Source organism: Pholis gunnellus, assembly GCF_910591455.1.
Source record: "Pholis gunnellus genome assembly, chromosome: 23".
NCBI lineage: Eukaryota > Metazoa > Chordata > Actinopteri > Perciformes > Pholidae > Pholis > Pholis gunnellus.
The window spans coordinates 14914682-14936052 of record NC_136550.1 but is presented as its reverse complement, the minus strand read 5'-3'; the positions used below and the strand labels follow the sequence as shown (position 1 = coordinate 14936052).

At 38.7% G+C, this 21371-nt stretch overlaps 1 protein-coding gene across 1 annotated transcript in view; it reads right to left on the bottom strand.

Moving 5' to 3' along the window:
- adam19a (ADAM metallopeptidase domain 19a) overlaps nucleotides 1-21371 on the bottom strand; it is a 178166-nt gene that overhangs the window by 20421 nt on the left and 136374 nt on the right. The window contains exons 11-16 of the mRNA XM_079184476.1: nucleotides 17447-17589; nucleotides 16284-16461; nucleotides 9974-10063; nucleotides 8445-8640; nucleotides 7393-7501; nucleotides 5157-5361 (exon numbers count right to left, since the gene is read on the bottom strand). Coding sequence (XP_079040602.1) covers nucleotides 5157-5361; nucleotides 7393-7501; nucleotides 8445-8640; nucleotides 9974-10063; nucleotides 16284-16461; nucleotides 17447-17589 — 921 coding nt within the window. The remainder of the gene's footprint in view (nucleotides 1-5156; nucleotides 5362-7392; nucleotides 7502-8444; nucleotides 8641-9973; nucleotides 10064-16283; nucleotides 16462-17446; nucleotides 17590-21371) is intronic.

Genomic DNA, 21371 nt, shown 5'->3' with positions numbered 1-21371 from the left:
TGACATGCAGCTAAAAGAACTTTACATAAAAAATAAAAATAAATACAGGTGAGTTTAAAGTGCTTAGACTTGCAGAAAAGTCAGCAATTTAAAAGTTCAACTAATGAAAAGACATTAAAGACATATAACGTCATTGAGAAACGCATGTGGGACTCCATGTGAAACACGCACTTTGTAAGAAATGGTGCTAGAAAAAGTCTTGGAAGGTTAAACACATATTGTTAAGTACAGTTTAAAATGTCATCAGATCCTGCCTCTGCATCTCGTCATTTCTTTTGGTAGAGTTTTGAGAATCCAGAAAACCAGCGGTGGGAGATCTAAAGGCTCGGGATGTAGGCCGGTCCTAAGCCGGTGAGAGCTCTGTATACAAGTTATAACCTCTTTCTGTAGGAAGACCAGGAAAACATTGCAGTGGTCTAATCTACTTGAAACATCAATTCATTTTTCGGCTGGATCAAGAATGTCAACAAGAATGTCTTGTTGAATAAAAGTTTGTGGAAAGCGGGGAGAGCTGGATGAATGTGTGAACTTCAGAAAACAAGCAATACGGACACATTTACAGAAATAATTCATGCTTTATCGAAATTCTATTTATTACTTGGGAAAACCATTTGAAAGCCAAACGGATGAGGTGTGTGTTGATGACACAGCTTTAGACCAACAACATGACTGGCTGCTGAGGGATTGGTTCTCAGTATATCCACCGTCTGGAGAATTAAGGGTTTATTGGCGGCACTTTATTTCTTACAATATCATTTTCATTGTTTTTGGAGGTGTTTTTATCTTGTATCTGTACAACTTGTTTCTGTCCGGTTGATTTTATTCTTGTATCAATCTGTTCATCTCAATCTCAGAAAGAAGCAAAATAAGGTGAACTCTTGTTTTTACAGAGGGGTTTACAGTCGCTGACCTAAACCTTAAGGTGCTGTCGTTGTAAAAACAATCACATTATTGTCTGTGAACATTCTAAAGCATTGTGGCTTCGTGTATTCTGGGTTAGAGTTAAACAACTTGTTTGTATCTTCTCTTGCAAACTGCAGGTCATAATTCAGCTTTTGTTGTGTGTAGAACTCCATCACTGAGTTGTATTACTGGTATTAGTACTTGCATTAGAACTGTATCTCTGCTCTGCCTGCTGTTGTTGCTTCACTATTGTTTGCACAGGAATCAATTTAAGCATAAGTGAATGTGTGACTGTGTGATTAGAGGCAGCAGCTTTGTGCTATGTATGCATTTATTGCTGAGAAGAGGCCCGTTTAATATGATGACTCAGAATTCATCACGCTGGATGACAGACAATATTCTCGGCTGCCTATTTATAATATATTACTCATGCAGCACTATTCAGCGCGTCCACACAATAACTGGACTGGAATCCAAGTGGCTGAATTTGCTGCAGAGGGAAAGCAATATAGACAGTCAGAGAAATAGAATTTACTGGTGGAATGGAGGTGACTGCAGATCCTCTGTGTGTGTTTGTTTTCATACATATGTATTTCACATGCATAATTCCGCCCTTATTTTGTATGATTTTTGTGTGTGTCTGTAGGTGGGTTTGCTCAGAAATTGATATTCTACTCAGCATCTGACTTGCAACCCAGTCAGTGTTAGAAAAAAAGTGCCTTAAACATGCAGCAGACACAGAACAGACCTACTGGGTCCCTGGGACATTTAGTCGTGTATGAAGAGCAGTGGTGGGCCGTCAGGGCCAGCAAAGCCTTCTCTGCTGGCCTCAACAGAATCGCAAAATGATAGCTATTTCATAATTGAATAATTTTTCACATTAGCTTATTTTCTCATTGCACAGCTGCTGTCTTCCTCAGTTGCTCTGCTTCCAGCCAGCAGGGCTGCTTCCAGTGCAGCTTGTTTTAAGTAGAGCTTTTATCCAATCTGATTTCACCCCTATGTCTCTAGGTAAGAAGAGAGGCCCGATGACTTCTAGGTAGACTTTGCAGATTATAGTAAATGGGGATGATATTGTTGATTAGTCTTCAACCAATCAGATCTTTAGTTTAACATGTTGGGCGTATTCTTTGACGTGTCAGAGCTACCAAGGTAGCGTGCGGCTGGCTCAGCATTAACGTGCGCCGTGATTGGTCAGTGGGCTAGCGTGACTGTGTTGACGCTGAAGCAGCTATCAGAAGTTAGTATTAGTAGTAACAGTTCAAATTGAAAAATATGTAAGAAGTTATGACATTGACATAACATTTTAGCATTTTGCTTGGTGTAGATTCTTTGTTTTTTTACCTAACTTAGTTTTTTTAACACTCAATGGCCGAAGGAGGAGAAACGGATTTCTCAAGAAGGACATTTCAAGAAAAGCTGAACATCAGCCCTGACCCAGTCAGGAAAATGATTTGTACAAACGGTATTCTTGGCTGACAGCGTCGGAGAAGCCTTGCACATTTTATGGCTAAGAATGCATTTTATTTGCAACTGAGCGTCTTGGTGTTTGGAGCTGTTTGGAGCTACGCTACGCTAACCTGAGGTGGCTAACCAAGGCAGCAAAATGACACGATAGCACAACAGGACACTTACAAGCTACGGTGCTTTTGAAAACTTTTGGAGAGACCCGAGTGGATCTACAACTCAATGAACATGTTCGCAGGAGGACCTCTGGCTGGAACTGAACCACACCGATGTTCTGTACAACCGCGTCATTTAACTCTTCATTAACAAAGAAAGGAGGATGGACTTTGTCTTTAAGTGAACAGCAGCTTTGGTAAGTGAAGTGCTTTTGTGTTTTTACATCTGCAGTAGCGTTACTACTGTGTTCATTTGTCTATGGTGTCGTTTCTATGATATGGTTAATATTGTTCCCTCTGATGTGAATAATATTTGAATGGCTCGTGCTCTTTAGTGTGCGGCAGAATACGTGTTTTAGCGCTTCAGTGTTGCTGGATTGATTTGTTGCTTTGTTGTCATATAAATATCTGTGACTGGTTCTTGTGAGTTTGTACTTCTCATTGTGTTAATTACATTGATTTTGACTATATGCATTGTCCGTTAATGACGAAGCATCCAGTCATGCTCTGGGTTAGGGCCGGACATTTGAGTCTCTGTTTGGGCTGTTGTTTTCTCTTACAAAGCAAGTATTATGGTCTGGAGAAATGAGGATTGTGTGGCGATTGCTTTAGCCCTGTTTGAATCAGTAGGAACAGCTAAACGCTGAGGGGAGAGTGTATCGTGTGTGCTGCTGTTGTTTTCCTGCTAAGCTAGTTTAGAGCGCTTCCCAGAACACACGGCCTCACCAGAGTACAATGTTGTGGTTCCGGGGTGGGCGTGTCAGACAGCACGTTGCCAGGTTGAGCGAAGTCCACCGAAAACATCATATTTCCCACAATTTAAGCTTCTGCATTTTCCAAATGCACTAGTATTATTCAAACGTATTGTTCGGTTCGTAAGCCTCGTACCGAGCGGTTTAATATGAATGTGTATTGTTACACCCCTAGAAACAAATAATAACTGTAGCTGTGGCGTCATAATGAGGTTATTAGGAGATGGTTCAACTGTAGAAGGACAGCATTGAAGGCCCAGGTATAAAATGCACGGCCCACCACTGATGAAGAGGGATGTTATAAAACCTGTATCATTTATGCAGAAGGAGAATATTAGTGACTAATAGCAAAGGGAACACATGAATGTGACTACTATCTCTACTTGGAGTAAATTAAGTTTTTTCTGCACAGGTTCATCTACTTGGAGAAAGTGAGAAGGTGAAGTCGAAGAGCCGGCACAGAGAATGGTGTGAGGGCCATATAACTGTCTAGCAGGTTTGAGTTGAGCTTCAAAAGTTGATCCGATAAAGCCAACATCTGAATCCATAATGCTACAGTTACTATAGGCTGATCACATTCACATCCTGTTGGATTCACACAGGTTCAGCTTTCAACATTTTTTAAGTGGCATTAACAAATGAATGCTGATTGCACATAAAATGGCTATAGAATAACAACACCATCTGTGTTGAGATTGGTTCTCTATAAGCCTCGCTGTCACTATGCAGTTCTGTCTGCCTCCTGGTCCCATCTCGCGTGAAAATGTAGGCTAAGTTTACAGCACAAAGGGAGTTCTTCAACCATCGTGCAACCAAAACAGGAAGAGGACGGCGCTTTTGTCTTGGCCCTGTAGCCATCGGTAGCTATCCCCAGTTACCAGCACATCCAACAACTAAGGAAAACTGATGCGGTAGTCTTTGTGACAGCGGCGCCAATTGTAATATCAAGAACAAGGCTTGGTCACACTCGGTCGGTTCAGACAGGTCGCATTGAAGTGTCAAGGTCGGACACTCTCATGTGGACTTGCTGAGTTCCAATCGGGCACATCCGATCACAAAAGCAGCATTGAAAAGTGCAAAGTGTAACCACGGCCTCAGTTTTTCCTTCTGTTTTAGACGGAACGGTGAGGAGGAATTGTGGGGAGAGGGAGGGGAACCCGAATGGGTGAAACAGAGACTGTGAATATGATTGGTTGATGCTTCACAGAGACGTTGGCAGTGAAAGCCAGTTCAACTTTAGCCAGTGCCTGTTGCTTTGTCACTCGTAGTGTGAACAAGAAATGTTTGGTTCACTGTTCTTTAGCAATAAAAGAAAATGGGAAGACACACAAAATTGAATTATCGATCTGTTAGCCTTAGCTACAGTACACAGTATGCATCTTCCTATGGAGGACCCTTACCTAAACACACTGTATCCCATCACTCTAACTTCCCTCCCCTTTGAGCTACGGTAGCCTGTGCACACAGGACCACAGGAGAAAGGAGTAAGCCAACAAACTTGAGAGGAGATCCAAAAGATTCGTCTGGAGAAGAGGTGGTGTAGATAGCGGAGCAGAAACACCGCTCTGGTATTTCTTTTTGTTGGCTTGAGAATACAGCTGTGACTCCTTTGTGACTAAGATGTGTTGTGCTGCCAGTTGCTTTCTTCCATCACCCTCTTCAGTCGCAGGCCAGTTCAACACACCAGGCAGGTGATCATGTACTCAAGTAAGTGTTGGTACAGATAAAGAAAAACTGTTAATCTTATGGTCATTCCATGCTGTGGCGAGGGAAAACCCTACTCATTCACTCAGAACAACGGGTATACGTCACACCACTGTTCATATGTAAAAAAACATATACTGTATATGGACTAAATCGCTTCATTGACTGAACCAACCTTGCCCTCTCCACATTTGGTGCCGGTCATGACGAGCCCAGGGTCGGGCAGGTCCCCCTGGCCGTCCTGGGTGCTGTAGACATAGGTGCCGCGGCACTTCACCTCAATGCCCCCCGTCTTGATGGTGGTGTCGATGGACACGGCGTTGGTGCCTTTGGGCTTCTTGGCAGCACTGTGGCACTGGATCTTACCACACTTTGCATCACTGGGGGGAGATACAGCCACAGACAAAGAAACAGTTACTTTTTATGGTCAGTCATTGGAGCTCCATGTTCATTCACACAGTCACATGTGAGTGGAGATAGACTGATAACAATGAGTATCAGGCAGAGTTTGACTTCAGCCAGTGAATCTGTGTTGTGAATGACCAGACGAAACTTGATCCATTTGCATGGATGCCTGGTTCATTATTGAATCTATCTATCTATTTTCTGTTGTACTACAGCATAGGATCATTTTGATTAGAATGTAAATTCTAAAACAAATATTTTTCCAATTGTCTTTCCCCTTTATGGTGTAATAAATACAATGCATTCAAAAAAGACATATTGAACATTTTAGAGCTGATTATCTATATTTTATTGACAATGTAAACCCATAGATTCCTCCTTAAACAGGAAGTGCGAGTCTTTTGGATACAGTAGGCGCCTCAACAAAACTTTTAAAGGGAAAAAAAAGCTGCATCTTTCTTATTAAAATGGTGATTCAAGTAACAGACACACACACACAGCCTATCACGAGGAAAATAAATGAAAAGGATTTATTAAGATTACAGAATGACGGGCAGATAGCAGCTTTGTGTAGATTATTCACATCTTAACATCACCAGAAAACACCCTAATGACTCCTGTGGGACTTCATAATGGATGTGGGCATTGGTGGATCGTACGTTACAGCCATCAACCACTTTAATCCACAGCCTCATTTACATAGCTAACTCACTAATTTGGCTCCGTAATTATCTCTGGCGCAGTGCCATGGAAACTCAGAGGCCATGTGTTCACAGAGAACAGAGGGCCTGACTCTGTGTGTGTGTGTGTGTGTGTGTGTGTGTGTATGTTGCATGAATGATGAAACACTCAGTTCAGCTAAAGTGTGCTTTCTAACGGCAGCAGAGACTTGTAAATAAGTAAATGTTCACATTTTGTTGTCATTTCAAGCTACTACGTTAAGCTTTAAGTTCGTATTGATTTCTGTGTTTCTAGTGTTATCAAGCACCAGAGTCCCTTTAGAAAACTTCTCATTTTACTGCAGCAGGGTCTGAGAATCTGTCTTGGTTGTGGTTCCACTCTGCCTTCCGTTCCTCCAGCAATACGGCATAGGTCTCCAGCGGAAGAATGAGTATGGCCTTATAAAGTCATTAGGGCAAATGTGTTATCAAACAGTTGCTTATTTAAACATCCAGAAGACACAGAACAACACTATCATTCATTTGGAGTTGTATTTGTGTCCACCTGATGAATGCAAATATAATATTCTCTCTCCTTTTAGCTCTGATTTAGTCTGCTCCCACTCCTGAGAACAATAACACTGCATTCTGCTAAATGCTCCACTATGTTCACCAGCTGGTCTCTAACTGTGTCTGTTTGCTGTTGAGCAGGTGCAGTACAGTGGATTTTCCAGCTTTTTCACTAAAACAAATGAAAGCTAAAAGACTGAACCAAACATTCAGCTAAAAGAGGCTCAATGCTCTGCAGAGCTGAGGGAAACTGTCCAGTTCCTGCTCTGTACTGTAGATATTCCCTGTGGGTTCATTAGTAGGAACCTCTTTTTACATTACACAATTGATCAATACATAAGTGTGTTGACTCATGTCTGTAGAAACCAGGCAGCAACCTCCTACCACAGCCTCATCCGGCGTCACTATGTCACTCCTCCAAAATATGGTAACTTCCGTTCATCGGTTGCGAAAAAAACCAACATGGCGATTGCCGAATTCCAAGATGACGACGACGAAATCGCCGAACTCGAGGCTTTAAAACGGCAGTCCATAAACCAGTGGGTGACGTCACCATGACTACATCCCCTTCTTGTATACAGTCTATGATAGAAACCCATTTATGCTAAAAAAAATCATATCGATGAAATGTTAAAAATTCTAAAAGTATAATAAAAAAGTGACGTGACACCTCAAAATGTCAGTTGTTTATATTTTTTGTCAATTTTAAAATGTTTCCCTGTTCCTGGCACAGATGGAGTGTTTTGATGTGTCAGTATCACCGGCAGCATCTCTTACCTTTTCTCACACTTCATGTAGTTGCCGTGCTCATCTTTCCCACAGTTCCCAAAGGCGTTCCCCGCTGCATTGACATCTTCAAAGCAGGCATCATGGGCCGGTCGGGCTCCTGGAAACACAACATATCCCATCAGCCCCCTGGATGTGAAGGATTCGTGAGTGCATTAGTAGAGACGGGAGGAAATGAAGGTGTGGATCAGTGTATGAGTGTCACAGGCTGTGTGAGAGAGGGCAGTTCTTAGCAATATTGCGAAGGTGACAGAAGGAGGATTCGACGATTTGGCGGATATGGGACTCGAGGGAGAGGGTGGTGTCACGGATCATGACAAGGTTGTGAGCCTGGAGGTGACAGAGAAGTGGTTCTGTAGGAAGATGAAGTGTGATCTGTTTGTGAGGTAGGACTGAAGCCATTTGAGAGCAGGGGGAGAAATCTGAGATCTCTTAAAACAAAGTTGAAAAAAGAATATTCTGAGAATAAAATTTGTAATTTAATTTATTGATTATTAATTTAAAAAATATTGAATAACTAAACGTATCCTCTGTCACCTTACACCTTTATCAAAGTTATGACATTCACTTAATATTACAACACTGTTCTCATTTCTTTCTCCTAGCAGTAGCACTGTAATGTAACTCTCCCAATAAAAGGCCTTGTTTTTATTCTTTGTGAAAATAATAATAATAATGAAGCAGAACAGTTAAGTGTGATGATGCACAAGTCAATGTGCTTTTATCTATTTTGCTGCTGCACAAACTGTCACGCTTCAGAGAGGGAAAAAGAACAAATCCGTCTAGCTTTGATGACAAACTCACGTTGTTCACTGCATCAAGAAACTCTGACGAACACTCCAGCACAACTGCATCCAAATAGGTTTCTGTTGTTTGAAGCAGTTTTACACCAGTACTGATTGAAATGATGAAAGCACTGACTGTTTCAAACCTTTGTCTAAACAAAGGCTTAACACTGGTCTGAGGGCGTGTATCTCTCTGTAATATCGACTGAATGGGTTGCGTGTATGGGCTGCATTGCGTGGTAATGGGCTTCTCCTTACCGTAGCCCCAGAGCTGCAGGCACTGCTGTTCGTGGGTGAGGCACATGCCGTTGTAGCAGTAGGCCACTCCGTACTGACAGGAGGAGCCGTCCAGCAGGTAGACGTTGGCGGGACAGTAAGGTGAGGCCCCGGTGCAGTACTCTGGCAGGTCACACGCCCCTGCTGGCCCCCGGCACATGGTACCCGCCTGCTTCAACTGGCAGAGACAGGGAACAAGCAGTGAGAGGGGAGGGCACAAGACGTCCGAAATACCGTGTGAAGATCGCGTACGATGTGGCGAATCTCACAGGGAAGATGCATACTGGACCATACTGGTCATTATCCAGGACAGGATTACTAGCTGGAATCTTTATACAAAATAAAATGAAGATACAAAGTCTGTTCTACACTAATGCAGAGGGAATGGGAGGAAAGGGGTCAATAAGAGCCCATTCGCTCATTTATGCAGAGCAAGAAATATATATAATATTGTTATACTGTACAGTCTACATGCTTTTACTAAACTTAAACCAACTTAAAGCTGCAAGATAGATCTCTTGACCACTTGATGGTCGCAAATCAGACTGACAACACAACATCTGACATAATTGACTGATCCCACATCCAGCAGACACAAAGCAACTTTAGAATTCATGAGGATTTGTGTCCACCTGATTGATAAAAGTCCAATATTTTCTCTCTTTTCTCTCTGGTTTGGTCTCCATCAATTCCTGAGTAAAATATCTGTCTTTTTAGCTGCTGAACGCTCCACTATGTTCACCGGCTGGTCTCTAACTGTGTCTGCTGTTTGCTGCTGAGCAGATAGAGTACAGTGGCTTTATCAGAAAACAGCTGCCTGAGAGCAGTTTGTGGGTCGGAAAACCAAAACAGTTCAGCTAAAAATCTCCTTAGAGTTTCACTCTGACCGACACCTTTCACATTACTCATAGTCATTTTATGTGTGTAGAGAAGAACATTCACGAGTGCAGCTTTAAGGGGAATTTTTCTAGGAATCAAAACAGGCATTAAGAAGTTGAGTAAAATAAATGGAATAAAACATTAAAAGTATTAATATGTTATGTAAGATAAAAATGAAATAGAAGCTAGATATAGATATATATAGATATATAAGATATATAAAGATATATAAATATGCTAGAATATAATAGTATGGAATAGTATAAAAATATGAATATATTCCATAAACAGCCTGTACAAGAAGAGGAAAAAATGTGTGTATTGATAAACAATATTACAATGCAGACTGAGAGGAAGAGCAGCTCCTCTTCTGCAGACAGCGCAGAAGTTAATTCCATCTTCAGCATTTTGACTCCTCTGTCAGGTTAAAGCTCAGCAGGATTTGGTAGTACAATGGGATGTCAGGATTTGCATTGGTACAGTGACATGAGAGCACAGACGAAAAGTGTAGGTGTGAGCCCTGCTGTGATGGGAGCTGACACAAGCTGTGGGTACAGTATGTCAACACACTGACATGCTGACTGACAGTGAACTAATGATACTGAGATGCCGTGTGTGTGTGTGTTTCTTACTTTGCAGCCCTCGCAGCACACTCCATGGGCGCACTGAGCCTCCTCCTTCAAGGTGCAATTATTGGCATTGCAGCAATCATTGGTGCATTCCTGTCACACACACACACACACACACACACACACACACGTTACCACAAGTAAGTCAAAACAGATCAAACGCAGAATTCCCTAAAGCTACACACACTCACACCCAATCCCAGTCCACCTTACTTCACCTCCTCTTCAACATCACACATCAAACAGTACCACTGTACCACTAATATGGCACTCTTTGCCAAAGGTTTATAGGTTGTGTGTAATGGTTTTAAAGTATTTGATCATTTTCCTATATCAGTTGTAGACCAATTATAAGAAGAGTGTTTGGGTTGTGAAAAAGGTTATGTTTTAGATGTTAGTCATTATGCAGGGTAATAAACCATCTGGCTAGCAGTTATACTTCTTAGTAAATCTTCAGTAAGAGCTAATAAAAAAGTTCTGAATGCTAATAAGACATTAATTAAGTACAATAAACATCAAGTCAGCAGTTATTACTGTTAGTAAGTAATGAGTTAAGGATAACAAACATCAAGTCTGCAGTTTAGTAAGACATTAATACAAGACATTTTGCTCACGGTTATACATTAGTTAGTCATTATTAAGTGTAGCAGACATTAGGACAGTCATTGAGAAACAGATTTTGAAAGTAATAGCAGTTGTGAAAGGTGTCATCAATAATGAAGGGTGATGAATATCAAGTAATTTCTGAAGGGTAACAACATAGGGCAGTAGTCAGTCAGCTAGCCAGTTCACATGCACTAACATGCACTAACATGCACTAAAAGCACGCGCAGCCAGCGAGGCTATGTCAACAAAGCAAAGAGAAGCTCTGATAACAACACACACAGATGGAGAGCAACTTCACTCTCTGCTCAGGTAATAATACAAGTTGTCGGATATAAATGTAGTAAGTGATTAATAAAGGATCATAAACATTAAGACAGCAGTTATGTATGTAGTGATTAATAAAGGGTCATAAACATTAAGACAGCAGTTATATATGTAGTAAGTCATTAATAAAGGGTCATAAACATTAAGAGAGCAGTTATATATGTAGTAAGTCATTAATAAAGGGTCATAAACATTAAGACAGCAGTTATGTATGTAGTAAGTCATTAATAAAGGGTCATAAACATTAAGACAGCAGTTATATATGTAGTAAGTCATTAATAAAGGGTCATAAACATTAAGAGAGCAGTTATATATGTAGTAAGTCATTAATAAAGGGTCATAAACATTAAGACAGCAGTTATGTATGTAGTAAGTCATTAATAAAGGGTCATAAACATTAAGACAGCAGTTATAAATGTAGTAAGTGATTAATAAAGGATCATAAACATTAAGACAGCAGTTATGTATGTAGTGATTAATAAAGGGTCATAAACATTAAGACAGCAGTTATATATGTAGTGATTAATAAAGGGTCATAAACATTAAGACAGCAGTTATGTATGTAGTGATTAATAAAGGATCATAAACATTAAGACAGCAGTTATGTATGTAGTGATTAATAAAGGGTCATAAACATTAAGACAGCAGTTATGTATGTAGTGATTAATAAAGGGTCATAAACATTAAGACAGCAGTTATGTATGTAGTAAGTCATTAATAAAGGGTCATAAACATTAAGACAGCAGTTATAAATGTAGTAAGTCATTAATAAAGGGTCATAAACATTAAGTCAGCAGTTATGTATGTAGTAAGTCATTAATAAAGGGTCATAAACATTAAGTCAGCAGTTATATATGTAGTAAGTCATTAATAAAGGGTCATAAACATTAAGTCAGCAGTTATATATGTAGTAAGTCATTAATAAAGGGTCATAAACATTAAGACAGCAGTTTTAAATGTAGTAAGTCATTAATAAAGGGTCATAAACATTAAGTCAGCAGTTATATATGTAGTAAGTCATTAATAAAGGGTCATAAACATTAAGTCAGCAGTTATAAATGTAGTAAGTCATTAATAAAGGGTCATAAACATTAAGTCAGCAGTTATTACTGTTAGTAAGTAATGAGTTAAGGATAACAAACATCAAGTCTGCAGTTTAGTAAGACATTAATACAAGACATTTTGCTCACGGTTATACATTAGTTAGTCATTATTAAGTGTAGCAGACATTAGGACAGTCATTGAGAAACAGATTTTGAAAGTAATAGCAGTTGTGAAAGGTGTCATCAATAATGAAGGGTGATGAATATCAAGTCATTTCTGAAGGGTAACAACATAGGGCAGTAGTCAGTCAGCTAGCCAGTTCACATGCACTAACATGCACTAACATGCACTAAAAGCACGCGCAGCCAGCGAGGCTATGTCAACAAAGCAAAGAGAAGCTCTGATAACAACACACACAGATGGAGAGCAACTTCACTCTCTGCTCAGGTAATAATACAAGTTGTCGGATATAAATGTAGTAAGTGATTAATAAAGGATCATAAACATTAAGACAGCAGTTATGTATGTAGTGATTAATAAAGGGTCATAAACATTAAGACAGCAGTTATATATGTAGTAAGTCATTAATAAAGGGTCATAAACATTAAGACAGCAGTTATGTATGTAGTAAGTCATTAATAAAGGGTCATAAACATTAAGACAGCAGTTATAAATGTAGTAAGTGATTAATAAAGGATCATAAACATTAAGACAGCAGTTATGTATGTAGTGATTAATAAAGGGTCATAAACATTAAGACAGCAGTTATGTATGTAGTGATTAATAAAGGGTCATAAACATTAAGACAGCAGTTATGTATGTAGTAAGTCATTAATAAAGGGTCATAAACATTAAGACAGCAGTTATAAATGTAGTAAGTCATTAATAAAGGGTCATAAACATTAAGTCAGCAGTTATGTATGTAGTAAGTCATTAATAAAGGGTCATAAACATTAAGACAGCAGTTATATATGTAGTAAGTCATTAATAAAGGGTCATAAACATTAAGTCAGCAGTTATAAATGTAGTAAGTCATTAATAAAGGGTCATAAACATTAAGTCAGCAGTTATAAATGTAGTAAGTCATTAATAAAGGGTCATAAACATTAAGACAGCAGTTATATATGTAGTAAGTCATTAATAAAGGGTCATAAACATTAAGTCAGCAGTTATATATGTAGTAAGTCATTAATAAAGGGTCATAAACATTAAGTCAGCAGTTATATATGTAGTAAGTCATTAATAAAGGGTCATAAACATTAAGTCAGCAGTTATATATGTAGTAAGTCATTAGTAAAGGGTCATAAACATTAAGACAGCAGTTATATATGTAGTAAGTCATTAATAAAGGGTCATAAACATTAAGTCAGCAGTTATATATGTAGTAAGTCATTAATAAAGGGTCATAAACATTAAGTCAGCAGTTATGTATGTAGTAAGTCATTAATAAAGGGTCATAAACATTAAGTCAGCAGTTATGTATGTAGTAAGTCATTAATAAAGGGTCATAAACATTAAGTCAGCAGTTATGTATGTAGTAAGTCATTAATAAAGGGTCATAAACATTAAATCAGCAGTTATGTATGTAGTAAGTCATTAATAAAGGGTCATAAACATTAAGTCAGCAGTTATGTATGTAGTAAGTCATTAATAAAGGGTCATAAACATTAAGTCAGCAGTTATGTATGTAGTAAGTCATTAATAAAGGGTCATAAACATTAAATCAGCAGTTATGTATGTAGTAAGTCATTAATAAAGGGTCATAAACATTAAGTCAGCAGTTATATATGTAGTAAGTCATTAATAAAGGGTCATAAACATTAAGTCAGCAGTTATATATGTAGTAAGTCATTAATAAAGGGTCATAAACATTAAGACAGCAGTTATATATGTAGTAAGTCATTAATAAAGGGTCATAAACATTAAGTCAGCAGTTATATATGTAGTAAGTCATTAATAAAGGGTCATAAACATTAAGACAGCAGTTATATATGTAGTAAGTCATTAATAAAGGGTCATAAACATTAAGACAGCTGTTATATATGTAGTAAGTCATTAATAAAGGGTCATAAACATTAAGTCAGCAGTTATATATGTAGTAAGTCATTAATAAAGGGTCATAAACATTAAGTCAGCAGTTATAAATGTAGTAAGTCATTAATAAAGGGTCATAAACATTAAGTCAGCAGTTATATATGTAGTAAGTCATTAATAAAGGGTCATAAACATTAAGTCAGCAGTTATGTATGTAGTAAGTCATTAATAAAGGGTCATAAACATTAAGTCAGCAGTTATAAATGTAGTAAGTCATTAATAAAGGGTCATAAACATTAAGTCAGCAGTTATATATGTAGTAAGTCATTAATAAAGGGTCATAAACATTAAGTCAGCAGTTATAAATGTAGTAAGTCATTAATAAAGGGTCATAAACATGCTAATAAACATATTCTTTTTAGATGCCCTGCAGCACCAGCATCATCTGACACTTCTGGCTCGCAGTTCCAGACATTGGACAACTGTGAATGACAAGTCTCACTTTCAGCAGATGTTGGAAAGAAAAAAAAAATCAGCATTTTGCTGCTGCTCTTGTCTTATACCACATCCATAAAGAAACCATCTACTGTTGCCATGGCGCCCTCTGCCAAGCCACTCAAAAAAAATGTGGGAGTTTAGAGAAAAAAAGCATGCCAGCAGGAGGGACCAGAGAGGGGATAATGGGTGAACACAACAAGAAAAAGCACTGACTTTTGTGTAGTGTGAAGTTTGAAATGTCTCTGTGACTTTCCACAAACCCACTTTCCTGACAACGCTGACATTTTCAAAATAAAATAATTTGCCTTCCTAGCTTTAATTTAATATAATGGTTGTTGAAAAAGATTTAGTTTTGAAAGGTGAGTTGCATGAGTGTTCATGAGTGGATTCTGACATCCTTTCTAAAAAGAAAAACAGAGAAAGAGGATTGGGTCTAGTGTACAGTCTGGATCTCCACACCAATATGTATGTCATGTGTATCATACATTTGGAAATCACAAGGTGAGACCATTAAGCTAGGTTGTGTAGCTCGTCTCATTTGCAATGCTAAGAACAGGTGAACAGGTGGCTTGTCAGACGCCTGAGCTCGACTGTCAGCTCTGCTCTGAGTGGGAGTCATAACAAACAGACCCGTCAGCGACGCTGCTGTTGTCAGCGAACAATTTGGTTTTTCTGTTTTCAATTTGCTCTGCTGTTTGAACCAAAGGAGGGTTTACTTAACCTCTGGGCGTATTGAGTGCAAACACTCCATCTGGATTTGAGGAAACTTTAAGTAATTTTTCAGCTGTGTTGTACAAAGGCAACGCAGAGCACATTATTGATGAGGCCGCAACGGCACTGCTATACATTACGTATAACCTGAGGTGAAAGAGTAAAAACAGCTGCTTTTTCAGCTGTTTGTGACAGTGACTTTTGAAAATGAACAGAAAATAAACACATCATTTTTCACTTAATGTTATACTTAACATACTGTATATTATATAAGAGAAGTTCTTATTTCATGAACTTTGAAACTCTTCTTTTGTCCTTTTTCTTATTTCTATTTGGGATAAACATGGTCCAGGTTTTGGCACAGTTCCCATCATGCTGAGAGTCTACAGAGGAAGCTTCACCTTTAAAAACATGTTTTGACTGTACTTGTCTAACACGATAATCTTAAATCAAGGTCCACATACTAGTTTTTTACAGAGCTTTCAACCATATCTCAGTCTTCATCAGCAAATGGAGTTTGAAAACTATTTCATTGATCTACTATTTCCAAGGTCTTGACCTTGGAAATAATACCTCTTATGTATTTATTTACACTTTAGAGCTGACATGAGTGAAGTAAAGTCACTCTCAATGGGGTAACAGATTAAAGGAGAAGAGCAGATGGATATCTTGTTCAGAGGGAGTTAAGTGTTGGAACTATTTGCTGCCAAACAACAGTCGGGCGCAGCGGCTGTGTGCAGCTTTCTGGAGTCTTGTCGTCACATTCACTATGTGACATACCGAGAAACTCGGAACTAAAAGTACAATATTTCCCTCTGAAAGTTAGGGGCGTAGAAGTGTTACGTTTCATAAACTGGAAATACTTAAGTACAAGTTCCTCAAAACTGTATCTATGTCATCATACCATATGGAAAGGAAAGAAAATTGAAGAGAGTGGAAGAAAATGTTAAAAGACCTAAAACACCACAGTATGGAGTAAATGGACAAAAACATACAAAAACCCCATAGTATGGTCACTAGAAATCATTTGATTTCTCGTGGTAGTTTTATGGGGTTGGGGTATTTCTGACAACTATCAATGAATAAATGTGCTCACATCAGGTTCTCCACAATCACACTCTTCTCCGTCCTCCACGAAGCCGTTACCGCACTTCTTTCCCCCCACCAGGTCCTTCATGTTGGGCATGTTGAAGAGACACATGCCCCCTCCCTTCTGGAAGTAGCTGTCCAGGTCACGTTTGCTGCAGCGACTGAAGACGCGCGGGAATGGATGCCTGGAAAGGGACAATTTCACTTTTAAAGAGCAACATTTGAAGAATGTATTCCATAGATCAGAGGTCTTCAACAGGGGGTCCGCGGAGGTACTGCAAGGGGGTCCGCGAAATGTTTGGTTGATTAGACTATTATACATGAATGTGTCCATTATTGTAATAGTTCAGTATTGTATACAAGATAACAGGTATGTTTATTCATGGCAGTGGCACTAATAGGCCATCACTCATTTTTCATTTCCACATTTATGTTTAAAATAAAAACATCTATTTGAACAGCTTGTGGGCATGATTATCATGCAATTGACAGACAATGTTGATATTGGCATTGGTATCAGCTGAAGGTATGTTTATGAATGTCAGTGGCACGGCCCCCCTACTCACTGTACCTTCACATGTTTAAAATAACAACATGAATATATCAACCTGTGTATTATTTGAATAGCTTAGTATTGAATGCACAGTAAAGAGGTATGTTTATACATGGCACTAGGCCCAGTTTAATATAAAACACAATGTTATACAATATATATAGTCGGGGGTCCCTGCTCCCTCTCTCTATCAGTTTGGGGGTCCTTGGCCTGAAAAGCGTTGAAGACCCCTGCCATAGATTAGATTATTCTTTTCTTGCTTTGCTTTGCTGAGATGTAATTCCTTGTGTTTCTACTGAAACACATTGTAGGACAACATACAAAGGCTTTCACTACGGGGAAATGTTTTCGTTCATTCCATTTTTTGATGTGCTAATGTAAAGGACAACACGGGAAAACTGGTGATTAAAAATCTATGATGATCATAAAAAAGTAGAACAAAAGTTTGTGCTTTGATATCTGAGAGAAATCAAATATTTCTAGTGACAAGTCGAGTCCTCGAGGCAGCCACATTAATATGTAAGTTGTTTTTTTCCTTTCATATGTCAAGCTGTTAGCGCCGACAGCTGAGTGGAAGCAGGTTTGTGCCGAAGCCTGACGCAGTACTGGAGGCTCACCCGGTGGCGGCAGCCATGACGCAGCCTCCCTGCTCGGCGGTGGCCTCCACACAGCAGCCGTCGTGGTCGTGGCTCATGCCAAAATTGTGGCCAATCTCGTGGGCCATGGTGGCCGCGGCGCCGATGGACAGCTCCGAATGGTCCTGTGGGTGAAATGGAGGGAGATCACTTTATAGGACTGACAACATCATGTGGACCCTGATGGCTGCATGAATGCAAACATATAGATTTTAATTAAGTACATACTTCATACGAGAGCATTTGTGCCAGCAATTTATGAGCTTCCTCCTCCAGCGCATGTATTAGTTAGTCAGCAGTAATTAAGATTTTAACTTTATCAAGCATAGATCTATTCAGAATGATGTGCAATCTCAATACAGCGAAATCATAAAGTCCAAGAAGAATATTTGTCTAGATTTTGGGGAAAAGCGTATTTTCCCAAATGTAAAGACAAATATGCAAATATATATTAAATATATACATAATATTCTTTATCAGTATTGTTAACAATAAACATTGACATCTCTAAGACGTCAAATTCCTCCTACTGACCAAAAGAAAAAATTGCAAACAAAACATAGGTAGACTTATCATACATTAGTGGGGTAAAGGAACAAAATAAATAATATGAAATACATTTTAATTTATATTTTATTAACTGGGATGCAGCATCTAGTTGTCATCCAGATGCATGTCTGTCAAAGGATGTATGAAACTACATTTATTTACACAGTTTATTTCACTTTATATTGTCATTCATTCAGTGTATGTGCCATACACTATTATAATATTTTTTTGCAATTATAAAATGACCATAGTAATGCCTCATAGTGAACCTGGAGGGCTGGAGGGACACTCTTGTGTTATCTGTTGTTTCTTTGTGTTTTCATATTGATTTTTTCATTTTACTTTCTTGACTTGATACAAACTTTCTTTCAGTGTAGAATCATTTAGACTCCCATGGGCCCCAAAGAGTAAAGCACAACATGAGTACATGTGTTTGAAGTGGCTCCACGATGTAAAGCTGGAGCTAAAGTCCTGTAGAAGTGAGAAACAGCCACCATGTCCTAGTTCCAAAGGTAAAAAGGTCAAACTCACAAGAGCAGAGCTGCATGAACACACAGCCGCAGAGACATTCTTCAGATGTATTTAGCTCCTCTTTGATCCGCTGACAGCTGTCATTCACTCTTAGCTCTGCTTCTGAATTATGCATACTGTATGAAACGGGGACGCCTTAACTGTCTGCAAATGCCGATATCCTGCAGTGAAATCCTTCACATGCTATTTAGCGCTCTGGGGTCCAAACCGCAGAGGTAAGGTGTGTGAAGTCTGTGCTGGTTCTGTGCTGGTGAGCCACAGGACATTTGGATTCTACAGACCACCTCTGCACACAGGAGAGCTAACATCCCATTAGAAGCTAATCAAGCTTGGAAAAGCTATCGATCTCTCCGGCTGCGTCCATTCAGTCCACTGCACACGTGTATGAAGCCATACAGTTAAACAGGCTAGATGATACGACATAGTGGATATTTTAAAGCTGCGGGCAACAAGGCAGGATTTGAATGTCTAAATCCTGCACCAAACAAGACGCCTGCAACAGGAAACAGTGTCCGTCCTTGAAGTACTGCCATTTTGCCTCATGGTTCCTTTAAAAGAATAATGCTACTCCTGACTATGTTGATCCCAAGAATGTTTTGACCTTTAGTGTAAAGCAATTTGCTGTGGTTCTATCCAGAGAAAAACAAAGCCAATCAACTCAGTAGATGAAAGCTCTATTGAGATGCCCATAAACAAGTCTGACAGTAAAGAATAGACAACAACAAACAACAATAAATTCCACAGCAAAAAAGGGCAATCCATGAAAGTCATGACTTTAATCAGGATGATTTAATCATTCTTATCCATAATAATAAGACATAACTCGTAGGTAAGGTACTCATTTGTCTTCTTTGATCTGCTTTTACTTGCTGACAAGAAACAAGTGGACTGCTCAGCCACATACATTTGTATCAACTTTTGCTGAATTAATAAGTTGTAAGGTAGCTTGGTAAGGAATAGTTTGGCATTTTGGAAAATGTTCATATTCTCTTTCTTTTGCAAGATTGAGTAAAGATTATGGATATCATTATCACGTCTGTGTGTTAAGTACACTGCTGGATTCAGGACGTAGTTAGCCTAGCTTAGCATAACGATTGGAAGAAAGGGGGAAACAGCTGGCCAGTCTGAAGTTCAAATATATACTTAAAGTAACAGCTCCTCTAAAGCTCACTAGATACTAACTAAACACCTAGCATTAACCTTTTACTCATTACTTTTGTGTTTATCAGTTGTAATGCTAGCACGTTCTGCTAGCATTAAAAACCTAGCATAGAACGTGCTAATTAGTGCTAACTGCTTCTAGAAAATTCTCGAAATAGTAGAGTGAGTCTTACTTTAGAAGCATGTAGGTTTAGTTAGTTTCAGGAACAGTTATTTTATTTTTAAGCTTTAAGTGTTAATGTTTTAAGGTAATATACAACATAGTGTCTAGGGACGATTTAGTGTAAAAAAATGTTACACAGTCCACTGGCACATTTTAAAAATATTGATACATAGGAATTCGAAACTTCTGCAACACTCGTAGTACAACAAACAACTTTATTAATTTCATATTTGCAAATTTCTTGTGATGCCACAATATTTTTCTTTGCTATTGTAGCAACATATTGTTTGCAGTTTGCAGAAGATTTTAGTCAACTACAGTAAGTCAGATTTACAAAAGACAAGTTGCAAACTCATATCTCCACTGGTAGTATTCTCATAAGAATGTCAACTTTGATATATATTTATACTTAATTACAACAATACAAATGCTGCCATCGTTGTGCGTCTTTTTCTTGATCGGGTCAGTGAGGACCAGAGGATTTAATATCTATATGTTTTAATATCTTCCTAAGTGGTGTCCATTAGATTATTATCATTAAGGTCAAGCGTAACCTAGGGGGGTAGGGTTTTTTCTTTTCATAATTTTAAGTAAATTTTTATAGTTATGTCAAGTCTTTATTTCAGTAATAGTGTTACAAGAATAAAGTAATGTATTTATGAGAAAATAAATGAAGTTCAACTGTGCTCATTTCTGTGGTGTGAAAACTTAAAACTGACAAATGTTTGCTGTGTTGCTGATGTTCAAAGTGATCATTTGAATACTACTTTATGGGCTGATTACTTTTGGGCATATTTTCCTCTCGAGGTTTGAAGTTCTTTCAGGGTTTTTTGATTTGCCTATGCATACTAATTATCTGATCACTCGAGATTTAGTCAAACTTATATATGGAAATAAAATGGAATCTAGGTAGTGTGCAGTGGGTTTATCAGAGCTTTTTAAATGAACACAGCTGCATGCTGCTGCTGGTAACCAGACAGATGAGAGCCGTGGGACTGAACCAGAACAGTACAGTTTCTGGCTCTAAAACCAAAACAACGAGCTAAAAGAAGCTAAAAGGCTGAGTTGGGTTGAAGGGAACTGAAGGGTGGGGTTATAATTCTCTGTGGCTTTGACACCTTCCAATGTTATTATACTAATAAGTATTGATTAGTGCAGCTTTAACCTCTCACCCCTGCTTCATCACCTTTGACCTTTATCAACACGACCGGTTCTAATAAAAACTAGGGCTGTGAAATGATTACAAATTTTAATCAAATTAATCACAGGTTTCTGTGGATTAATCATGATTAATCACATATTATCGATTTTTGTCATTATTGTGCGTCTTTGCGGTGCTTTGATGCTCGAGTCCCCCGTTGCCACTCGCAAAACTTCGGTGAACCCCTCGTCCTCAACAATATTAATCGGTCTACAGCTTTTTGCAATCCATTTGGCAACTGTGCTAGTCAACTTGTCACAGGCAGACTTAGTGAGGGAACTACGTTGTTCAGTGAGGGTGGT